The sequence below is a fragment of the Plectropomus leopardus genome, chromosome 17 (assembly GCF_026936395.1).
Source record: "Plectropomus leopardus strain MGB_pleo_1.0 chromosome 17, ASM2693639v1, whole genome shotgun sequence".
Taxonomy (NCBI): domain Eukaryota; kingdom Metazoa; phylum Chordata; class Actinopteri; order Perciformes; family Serranidae; genus Plectropomus; species Plectropomus leopardus.
In genome coordinates, this window is record NC_142192.1 from 26372512 (window position 1) to 26384984 (window position 12473).

The following is a 12473-nucleotide window of genomic DNA, read 5'->3' on the forward strand; positions in this document are numbered from 1 at the left end:
GTGATACAGTGTTAGGATCATGGTGAAGTCACCGTGAATGTCACACTTATAATTTATTCAGTTCACATGAGTCAAAGAAAAGCAGGAAGCTGGGAATGTGTTTTTACTGAAGCAATTGATGAAATATTAAAATAAACGCTGATTAATCACCCTGTCAACTCAGCTCTACATAAATGTTTCTGCCTGCTAATGTAAAAATGTCCTTGTTAATGATTGTTGTAAGATGAAAATCCTCAAAAAATAAATAAATTCAAATTAAAGAGATGAATTAAGGGTAGGTTTTAATTTCCTTTTTTAAACTTCATTTAAAAAATGACTAACAAATCTACCTCGTACCTTGATTTTTGTGTAAAAAACAAACAAACAAACATTTGAGATGAATCAATAATGAAACTGATTGCAGATTCTTCTTGTGATTTATTTTACTACATCCTAAACAAAAACAAGCTTTACAGTCTTCACACCTTCCATGATTTGTGACTGCGAGGGAAGGAAATCATTATTTAGTGTTTCTTGGCGTCGCTGCTCTGTATTGTGTTTGGAGTCTGGCTCTTTCTCGACTATTTTGGTGCAGGCAGATTTTATTTTTTCTTTTTTTTACTTTGCTGGGGGTTTAAATGTGTGTATGTGGTCTGATAAGATAGAAGAGGTTATATATTTACGTTCATCCCCGCCTGCACCATTAAACCCCCTACACACACACACACACACACACACACACACACACACACACACACACACACTTTTCTACCCACCCAGTGGAGTTCTCGTTATATCAATTTTTCACAAGGGTGCCCACGCAGTCCCAATAATCAGCGGCCTCCAGTCTGCTGCTTCTTCCACCTCCAGTTTCCTGCGGGGGCAGCGCTACTGTACAGATACCAAACCACTGTCTTTGTGTGTGATCAATATTTCATTTGTTGGCTCCGTGTTCGCAGCTCTGTCACGAATTATTACGAGATAAGGAAGTATTGCCTCCAAGCATGTCCTCTAATTATTGTTATTATTATTATAAAATAGGAACTCAAAGACACAATTATACACAGAAATGTGGATTTACTTGTTTGAGTTCAACATCTCCCCCTGGTTTTACTGACATACATTATTAAAAAGGTCTCCAGCTCGAAGCTCTAGTTAAGGCGGTATTTTTTTTATTTTTTTTAAACTCCTACCTGCCCTGGTTAGTTTTTCCATTCAGCACGCTGCACATAAACAACCTCCTCGGTGTTTAGCAGTCAGCAGCTGATCTGCAGCCTGCAGAGAGAGCAGGACTCCACTTCAGTGTTTTATTTTGTGTTGAGAGGTTTTCAGATGCACCAAACCCTCCTCTTCGACTTCTGCTCTGCTTGTTGCTCTTTATCGTCAAATGTTTGAGTGCGGCTACAACACCTGTGTGTCCTCTACTTTAACATAATCATTATTTTTCTTTTTCTCCCTTCTGAAATGTTTGAACAAAAGCAGCTCCAAGACAACTTGTCAATAAAATTCTGTTTTAAAATTGGCATTTTTAGAATTAAGATTAGAAACTCTATCATGAAAAAAGCAAACATTGTTCAATGAAAGCTCTTATTTTTAATTCAAGTTTTGATTTATTAAGTTTTTGAATAGCTAAACAACATAATGAAGCACAAGACAACATATTACAGTGAATCAATGAAGAATGTGTAAAGCAAACTGAACAAAACCAAATCTAATTAAAAGTTAAAAGTAAAATAATGGAAAAAAATAAGGGAGAGAAAGAAAACAGACTAAGGAAGAATGTTTTCATTCGTTTCTGTCTGTAAATACATGTAAAAAATGAGACTTCATTAAACTTCCCTGATAATTATTAGTCTTTGCGATTAAATATTCATAAGAGTTAATGTCCGTCATTAATATTAGCCATTCATCAAAAACAGGCTTTGTAGGACTCTTTTAATAATGAAAAACAGTCCTCGATGAGCCAGTGAAGAACACATTTCTGCTTGGATATACTTGATGATCAGAGAAACTTTTGTTATAATAATACTCGACTGTTTTTGACATCGGTGCTGTGGATTACAAGCTGAAACTGAATACTTGATTGACAGTAAATAAATCACTTTTGTCTTCCATTTATAAAGTATAAAAATATGCCAAACATATGCTGGTTTCAGTTTCTTGGATGTGATGTTTGATGATTTGCTGCTTTTCTCTGTTTCATATCTTTGAAAGCTGATTGTCTCGGTGGTTTTGGGTTGTTGATCAGACAAAAGAAAGACGTTTAAAGACATGAAAGAAATTATAAGGGGCATTGTTCATTCTTTTGTAACATTTTGTCCAAAATGTCAGAGGAGATGTCTTTAAATTACTAAATTACTAAAAAACTATATTTCGGCATTCGGTTGTGGGTGAGAAAAATGGTCATGCATGTCAGACTGTGGGTGTTGGATGATGAATTTATTAAAATAAAAAGAAAGTTCGAATAATTTAATGTTTTATTATTTTAACCGTCTGACTGTTGACTTTGTGTGTCACCGTTAAAACTATATTGTTTTATTTCTTGCTTAGTTTTAGATTCTATTATTTAATTTCATTGTATTATTCGTTGTTTCTACTTTTTTTAGATTCTAATGTCCTATTTCATTGCTGCTTTCACTGGGACCTCAGTACTTGAACTTGAGCTTGAGATCGCTCCAATCACGTGCATTTACGTGTTGCGAGGTTTGTGCGGTATTGCACTTTGCGGCTCTGGTTCGTGAGTGTGTCTTTAAAATCAGACCCGTGCAGAACGCTGCAGCAACATGAAACAGAGAAAAACATAAAACCTTCACATTTAAAAAACAGAAAATGTTTGAAGTTCACCCTGATTAAAGACTTGAGGCTTCATTCATACGTCTTTCAAACTTTTGGCCTTTATACTGTCTAAATATCCAAAATTAACCACATCTGTTGAGTTACATATATGGAAGCTTTTCATTAACAAGTGAAGCAGCTACAAACAAACTGTGTTTAGCTGTTTTGCTGTGGTGCATTTTGTTGCTACTAGTACATTACAGCTCAGAGACTGACTTAAACAGGGTTTTTTTTTTACTTCATTTGCTCTTAAATACGACCTGGTTTATATGTAATATGTAGAAATAGAGAAATATTAAATCAATCATAAAAATGTTCTTGTTTGAGCTCTATGTTACGCACTTTTCAGATGTCTTAAGGCTCAATATGCAGCTCTATCTGCACCTCTGCTCGCCCTCCATCTTCCATCCTCTCTGTCTTCATCCTTTTGTGTCGATTAGATGTGATAGAGCGAGCGACTCCGGCTCTCAGTCCGACTAATGTGAGGGAGGGGAGGGAGGGGAGTCACTTTGCGCTCCCCTCTAAGCAGCTGATGATGAAGGACTGCAGAGTAATGGGACACTCTCGGTGCGGCGAGGGGGGATTCCTCTGCTCTGCATCATCGTCTGAGCACTTCCTGTTCTCTCGGTCTGTGCTTTCAGACCGCTTCGTGTCCCTGAAGGCCGTCTCTTTGTCCGGGCGTGTCCGTGAAGATAAAGAATGTGTCAGATGCTGACAGTAACCCTCATGACCACTTATTGCACGGGTCAGCTGCTGAGGGCTGCAGAAACGCTGCGTCTCCTCCGCAGGCCACAGGAGGAAAAAAGCTGAGATAAGATCAGCAGACTTCCCTCTGAAAGGTGACAGGGAATTCTGCAGAACTCGTGCATCGCACAGCTGTTGTTGAGTCTATTAAAGGTTGAGACGGCCTTGTTTAATTATAGTTATTGTCACATGATAGTGTTTTGTTTCAGCGAGTGATACTGATGATTCACCGTTAAAGAAAAGGAAATATTTTACATGTTATATAAAACTGGCATTATACAAAAGAACAAAGAAGCTCAGGGTTCATCTGCAAAATTAAAAGGTTCAATTTACTGTCGTAAAACAAGGATCGTTGAGGACTAACGATCAACATTAAAACAAATTTGTTGATTTTTTTAACTGTTTATCTGACTAATAATTGCAGTTCTTATGTTGCTGTTTTTAGTTTTTCCAACATTTACAGGGTTCCTACAGCTAAAGGCAAGTTTAAGACTGTTAATGCCACTCAGAATGAAATTTAAGAGCAATTTTACAAGCTAGCAGACGGTGGGTCCTCTGCATCCCGGCCAGAACACAAATCTGAGTGTTGTTGGTTCTGCTTTCCTGATCTGTGTGGCGTCAATGAAAATTAGTGTGCTTTTATTATATTATATGTTAGATTATAGTTAACATCAGGGGCAAAAATTATTAATAAATTACTACTTCCCGTATTGTAGCATCTGTCGCACTTTTGAAGATTTATTTAAGACATTTTATTATCAATTAAGGCCTTACTTTTGCTTAAATCGATTGAATGCCTGTTAGGACCTTTTAAGGATCTGCAGAAACCCTGATTAAAGTAACAGACTGCCTGTTCCTTTATTTTCCTTGATTGTGTCTGAAAATCAGCAAATCTTCACAATGTGGAAGCTGTGAAGTGTTTTTTCTGCTTGAAAAATTACAAAAAAAAATAAATAAATCAAAATAATTGCTGATAAATTGAGTGATCACCTCGGCTCCATTTTTTTGTCTGTTTTTGTTTACTGGAAAAAGTCCTTTGTTAGTTGTAAGAACGCATCAACCACTGCGAGGGTGTGTTTGATGTGCGTGCGTGTTTGCACACAGCCGGGCGTGTACAGCAGGCTGGTGGAGGTGCTCGAGTTACATAATCTCCATCTCCCTCCCGCACAGTGACGGGGAAGAAGGGGGCAGCTGCCGACTCCCATCTCGTCATCCTCGCGCAGCCTGCTGAGGCATCTCTTCCTCCTCTCCCAACGCTGCGTTTGTTTGTGTGCAGTCCACATCCAGCTGGCAGTGCAGCCAGACGTCACCCTGCTATCACTCTCTCTGTGTGTGTGTGTGTGTGTGTGTGTGTGTGTGTGTGTGTGTGTGTTGTATCAAGAGCTTGCTCCACACTAACAGGTACATGACTTCAACCTTTAACATTCGCAGCGCCATTTGTCCTCAAACATAAAATCTGGTGCTATAAATTGATTTTCATCGCAGGTGGACGCCTGTCTGCCCACGTGCACACACACACACACACACACACACACACACACACACACACACACACACACACACAGAGCTCCACTGGCATGAGGCGTGTTGCTGGTTTAGTAGTGTTGTGTCACGCATACTGATGACACCTCAACCCTCACAGATGCTGTTTTTGCAAAAAAAAGTTGCCCCCCACACACACACACTCTTTGCGTCAAACATATATCTGTGATGCGAGCGGCGAGAAGCTGGAGCCGAGCCGCCGGGGCCGTCTGAAACATGTGGACGCCGTGCATATGGACTCTGTGAAAAGCAGCCGTTGATGGCCACCATTTGGCATGTTGAGGCCCAGCAGGGCGGGCTGTCGAGCAAAATATGAACGTGTTACAGGCTGGCAGCGAAGGGAGGAGGGCGTGCAGAGCCTGGTGGAGATTTGTCAGCCAACAGGCAGAAGGGGGCTCTCGTGGGGGGGAGGGGGGTCTAGTGCCAGTTGTGCTCCATGTTGCCACTTTGCTGTAATGTAATATTGTTCATCAGACAGACAGAGGTCTGGCTGCTCACAGAAGTTTGGTTTATTAGGTTCACTTTCCAGTGAGCATGTGTTTATTGCCGCCGCGGCATCCTCACTGTCAGACGCCTTCATGGAGCTGAGCTGAGCTGAGCTTCCCCTCCCACTGAGCGACACCCCCCCCGGCCACAGCTGATGGGTTGTAAATTCACATCAGGTGGGCGGCAGAAGCATTCACGTTTCCTGTGCTGGTGACGTCACTTTGCACCCTGGGGCGCGAATAATCACATTTCCCACTCGTCCTCAACCGTGCAGAGAGAGGAGTGGGCTGGAAGATGCAGCGAGGGGAGGGGAGGTGGGGGTTGCATTAAGGATTCGTGGTTGTCATGACAGCGACCAGCGAGGAGACACTGACGCCCTCGCCCACAAACTCCAGCTTAATTGACATGTACCCGCCCACTCGGGCCCCTCCCAGCCCGATCCTCGCTCAGATGTCACGCTGCTCAGATCAAAGATCACGAGTCGGCCACCTTGAGACTGAGCCTCCATCTGAATTTCAGATTCAGTCTGTTGTTCTGCCGCTGCATCAGGAGCGAGGAGGTCAGGTAGACGGAGGAGCAAAGAGGAGTAAACAAAGACGTGTCGGATGCAGATCAATCTCCTTTGTGATTTGAGTGAGATGTCATGTTACAGCCACATGTGTAAGTTACATCAGCACAGAAAATTGACTCATAGACTCCTAAATTATTAAAGAGGTGCTTCACGTGCTTTTTGCCCACAGTCGACTGAAGCAAACTAAACACCTCAGGCAAGCGGTTCATTGTGCTTTGCAGATTTTTTTTGGTAATTTTTAGGATTGTCCCTAATAATGGATTTGGGGCATCGATGTTTCAGTGAAAAATATCTGCAATTAATTGATGCGATTTCACTGATGCATTGACATCAGTTTTGAGTTGATGCCCCTAAAATAATGTGACAATAACCACCTCAGCCCTTCTGGCAGAAGGATTGCATTATAGAGCCGATGGAAGTCCCTTCTGCACATCCAGAGAAACACTCTCAATATTTTCTGAGCGACGGGCACAGATTTCAGCAAAAAACGTGAAAATGGTCTTTTATATTGCCGTTAAACGACCTTTTCAAACAGTTTCAATGTCCTCACCTGTCACAGACATGAAGAAATACAATATATGTGTTTCAAAATAAAAGCCCTCTGACAATGTTTCTGTCCAGAAAATCCCTGCAGTTGTTGACACAATGCTTTTTATTATGAAATATTTTCACAATCGTCTTTGGCGTATCTGGACTTTATGGGGGTCATCTTTGCTAATTTCTAAACTATTGTAGTCACAAAACTAGGCCTAGAGCTCAGTTTAAATGTCCTTGTCTGACAGTGTTGGTTAATAATTTCAGATGGATGCTCAAGGAATTGTGATGCATTACTATTTCTTAGTTTATGTGCTCTTGGGGGTTTTTGGGTAATGCTATTGAAAAACTGAACATTCGAATATTGATTTGTGTGATTTCTTGGTTGAAAGAAGCTTTAACAGAAAGAATTACAGTGTGAATGGTCTTCAGTATGTAAAGTACAGTGTTCCTTCATTTTGTTTGAGACCGCACTTGTAAACAGTTTAGCTATAAGTGGGACTTTCTTTGTGTTTAGTGTCCTCAAACTGTGTTTCGCCTCAAATTCTGTGGTCATGTTTTCATCGGTGCGCTCTGGTTTTCATCACCGGCAACATGCAAAACATTTGTGTACATTCCTCTTATTGTTCCCCTCGTGGTTAAAGGGCAATTACACAGATTTCAGATGGCATCTCGGAGCCTCCGCAGAGAAATATGTAGCGTAATATCACCCAGGCGGCCTCAGCAACCCCAGCAGCCATAATGAGGGAAATATGAACGAGCCTGTAATCATTGCCTGCTGTCTTAATAACTCGGCCACTCTGAGTGGAATATTCTGCCTTGTCCCTTTCCACTGATTTGGGTGTTTCCTGTTCATTTCCATGCTCCACAGCTTCACTTCATGGGTGTCATTCAGCATGAGGGGTCCTCTTTGTGGCTTGTTATGTAAGAAATGCAATCCGATCTATAATAGCTTACACTCCCGTCTCCTACCATACACAACCACTAATAAGATTTTTGTTGGGCAGTAATCACTTGCGCCTCGGTTTGCCAGTGCGGTCTAATACGAGACATATGCATCAAGCTGTGCAAACAATGAAGCATATGCTCACAAAAAAAAATCCACCTCCAAATCTGCTAACCACTAAAATAAGCATTTATTATCTCAAATTGGTTTTTGCAATAACAGACATTTACTTGAGGAAGCTGTGAGGTCGAGCCGTGGTAACCGTGAGGGAAGCTTCGGGATACTCGCCGACGTCGCTGCCAGGAAAACACAACCTACCTGATTCTTTTTATAGGAGGGAGTTCACATGATCATTTATATGCAAATAGAGCAGACAAACACATACCTTCCTGTCAAAGACATAAACAAACACCCTCTCTATCCTCATGAGCCTCGGTTGCTGTGTTTCTGCTGGCAGGGTGCCTTTGTTTTGCTCCACGGCAGCGCAGGGAGGGGTGGGGACGCATTATGTAATCTGTGGCGTGTGCCTGGGATACAGAGAGAGAGAGATGGAGAAGGGTGTGACTGTAGTAACACACACACACATATGATGACATAATCTACTGACCTCTTCTGTGGGCCGCTCGTGTCCACCCCCTCCTCAGAGTATTCCCGGCACCGCGCTGCGATTTTTGGGAACCACAGAAGAACATCCTCTTTCACCCTCCATTAACGTTCGTGCAATCTAGGACAAAATTGTTCCCATTGGTCCTCGAGGACTCGTCTTGCGCTGTAATGTCATGTTCAGGGCACAGAAGCCACAGAGGGTTTATTTTTCCTGCTAGTTTCCATGGTCATGGGAGGTGGAAACATGCTGGGCTTCTCCAGTAATCGCCCATTTTCCTCTGCGGTCAGTGTGAGTGTGGTGCACACACACTCGCTCTTAAACATGGAGAAGTCACATTGTTTTTGTTTTTAATGATTTACACAAAAAGGCTGATCGGTTTAAACTACAACCCTGATTCAGGCAGTGTTGAGAGGCTGTGTAAAATGTAAATAAAAACAGGATGCAATGATTTGCTAATCCTTTTCGACATATATTCAGTTGAGCGCATTACTATAAAACATTTGATGTTCAAACAGGTCAAATGTGTAGTTTTTTGTAGTTTTTTCTCATTCCAAAAAAGTCCAGGGGCGTGTTTACCCCTGTGTTACGTCACCTTCTCTTTTAACATCACTCAGACTCCTTTTCCAACAAATTAGCTCTGATTCTTGAATCGCTTCTGTTCAGGCCTCTAAAACAGAGTCCCTGCGGATCCTTAAAAAGTCTTAAATCATTAAATTAATTCATCTAAAATAATAAATCCTTTATTGTCATTAAAATGTCTCATATCAAGCTTTTAAAAGTCTAAAAAAAAAAAGCTAAGTCACAGGAAAAATGATATTATTAATATATAAGTGTATTTAATATATAGATATAATATAAATAATTAACTGAATGCCTCTTGCATTAAGTTCAAGCAGATCATGATATGAAACAGGTTTTTTTCTCTCCTAGCATTTGAATCTGACACTGATGTCATCATGGTTCGCACTTCAGGTCAAGGAAAACCTGCTGTTGTTTGGTTCCAGTCGGGAACCCGAATTCTGGTTCAGAACCAGTTTATCTACGGGCGCAATGCTCTGAATAATTCAAAATTAGGTGCAGGAAACAGAGCTGAACTAGCTCCATGTCAGTGGAAAGTATCAGTCAGGGATTGTGAACTGAGGACACTAATTGTTTAAGCTTTATATATTGACATGGTTTTCTTATCATTGTGTGTCTGGTCTAAATTCTGAATAGCTGCACTGGAGTGATGTGTGATAAGATTTTTTGTTTTCACATTTCAAATATTTGTTTTTATAAACATTATACGCAACATCCCAACTTTATTGAAATCGGGATTATTATTTTCACACAAGTTTTTATGCTTTTGCACAGCCATAATTAAAATAAGAAACTTATTGCTGCGGTTTACAGTAAACAAAACTGCGTCGTGGTGTGCCAAATATGTTTTGCAAAATAAAAAGAGAAGAGAAAAATAGGGAAGAATTACAAAAAGCTGTTAGATTTCCTCAAAGCAAAAGTGATTTAAAAAAAAAAAGTGTTAAACAAGTGTTATTTTATATTTATGTATTTGTGTTATTCACTGTTTAAACTGTTGTTCAAACTAAAGAGATGTGTCAAAAATATTGATTTATAGATGCATATCAATACTGAATATTTACATTTTTTTTCATTTTTTCTGCAGAATTGATGCACCAAACCAGCTGCTTTTTCTCTCTCTTATAATTAATGTTTACTACAGTCATTCTGCTGTTCTCAGCTTTACTAACAAAGAAAAGAAAAGTCTTCGTTGTCATGTTACAGCCCCGTTATATTTATATATTCTTATGTTACATCTTTTATTAAATTTTTAACTGTATGCCCTTAATATAATTTTTTCCCCATAGGTGTAGATTTTGGGGGACCTGCCCCCTCAGTTTTTCGAAAATGTGCATTTGTTCCTGTCAATAAAAACATGAACCTAGCGGAGGACTTTTTTTTTTTTTTGAAGACATTTACACCATTAATTGATGCAGAAAAGGCACAAATTGGTGCATCAGTTCACCAGAATGCAGAAAATTAAGTTTTGATGCTCAAAATTTTCTTGCAGAGCACCCCCAAAACCCCTTTTTCATATGTGCCCCTCCCCCCAATCTTAAAACAAATCCTACACTTTTTAAAATTAAATGATACATCCGTTAAACTAATGAGCCTTGGACGTGTGTACTCCCACAGTGTGAGGTAGTGACCCTGCAGGAGCCTCTATTCCTCTGTGTATAGCCAATTCACGCCACATTGAGCCAACGTATGTAATTAATATTGATTACAGTAACACGGTGAAGACTGCGCCACCTCCCACACATCCATATGGTTCATATAGAAACAGGTTCTTCACCTGCTGCATTGTGGGTGATAATTGTGACGTATAGAAGAACTTCCCCGAGGAGTGTAAATACTGTTTAAATATGCAGATTAATCAGCAGGTTCCCGCTCGCTCTCTGGTAATGAGATAAACCCACCTCACTGACTTGTTTGCAAACTTAACCTCTGTGTCACACACACACACACACACACACACACACACACACACACACACACACACACACACACACACACACACACACGCTGCTGTTTCTGTGCGTGGGTGTGCTTGCTTGGTTGTGTTATTGTGTGTGCACACAAGGCTCGCCCCCCCGCCTTCATAATTACAGTAGTTTCCATAATGGAATAGTGCACTCTCTCTCAGCTATGGAAGAATATCTGTTTTTCATTTGAAGACCTTCATCGTGCTGCAGCCGTGTGGGAAGCATCCCCAGTATCATTAGTTATATTCTGCTCTGTCGGCGCTGTGCAGCCGGAGTCCGTGTGCATCTGTGCTGAAAAGGGTTTGTGTTCTTGTCTTTCAGATAAAATCGAAGAGGCACAGAAAGAGCTCAAAGACCCCAAAGGCTCGCAGAAAGGTAAGACATGTTTTATCAAGACTGTGAATGAAAAGGGAATACTTTATTTTTGTTTTTAATAGAGGAATGGGTGAAATGTTTTGCTGTTTAATTTGAATGGAAGTTTGTTTTTGTAGGGTTTTTTTTTTTTTATTGATTACCACCTGGCAGTTTAAAATTAATAATAAATCTGGAAAAGTTTTTTCAGTAAAAGCAAAAAAAAAATAAAATAGTAATTTACAAATGTTGCTAGTGGTGCAAAATATATTTATTATATGGTATGCTTGGCTTATGTAAATTTTCCTTTTTTAGATTGAATTTGTTAAACTACAAAAAAGAACAAAAACTTAAATATAATCTATTTATAAAATACTTCAAAAATAAAAGAAATGTAAGTGAAATAACAAAACAGTATTTTGTTACTAGCTGCTGTGTAGCATCTGGATTTTTGCAGCAGCATTCACTTATTTTTAGTAAAACTGTTTGCAATTAAACAAAAGCAATTGGCTTTGACATTCCTGAGTGAATGTTTCACAATAGCAGGGTTTTAGGTTTGTGGTGGCACAAACATTGTTTCTAATATCTTCGGGCTGAATGTGCTCTTGTGTTTTCACAGTAAAATGTCAAATTTAAAATTTCACACTCTGCAGAGAGTGAAATGATTGCACTGCAGACAAATGTTTTGGTGCACAGAGGGAAATCTTTATTACTTTTTGTTATACAAATTTGACACGGTAATGTTTGCACACAGAGAACACTGTATTGCAAAAACACTACAACAATGCCATTATACACGACTAACATTTTCTTTTGTTAAGTGGGCTGTTATGTAACTTCATCCAAACAGAAAAGCCAGTTTGTTTGAGCCGAAGCAGCTTCGTGGTTTCTGTTTAAGCTGAGCTCAACTCACCACTGCAGCATTGTCTTTTTAAAAAAAATAAACACCCAGCTTATTTGCGGGACATGCGGGCTTTGATTGAATCATCCACTGTAATTGAGGTTGGGTGGAGACGCTAAATAGAAAGAGTACAAATAAGAATATCTCAATCCCCCTCTCAGAGTACAGGAGGTACTGATGTCCGTGTCAGAGGTTAATCCCTCAGACTACCACCTTTGACATGAAGTTAATGCTGTCAGAAGCTCTTTCACACCTGATAGTTACAGCACGACTTTTATTTTACAATTTAAAAAATCACAAGTTTTATATGATAACATAATAAGTGGGGAAGGGAGGAAAGTGATATAAAGCAGAATTTGGTGATTGAATTATTTTTATTTTTATCTGACATTTGCACAAACATCTTTTTCTCAGAACAAAAGTTGCATCTGGTG

The 12473-nt window shown here is 39.8% G+C and overlaps 1 protein-coding gene across 6 annotated transcripts in view; it reads left to right on the plus strand.

The window, feature by feature from the left end:
* The window catches only part of hivep1 (HIVEP zinc finger 1), a 70445-nt gene that overhangs the window by 43294 nt on the left and 14678 nt on the right, over nt 1-12473 (plus strand). For all 6 annotated transcript variants that reach the window (XM_042506850.2, XM_042506852.2, XM_042506847.2 and 3 more), the window contains one exon: nt 11109-11162. In XM_042506850.2, the coding sequence (XP_042362784.2) occupies nt 11109-11162 (54 nt within the window). The remainder of the gene's footprint in view (nt 1-11108; nt 11163-12473) is intronic.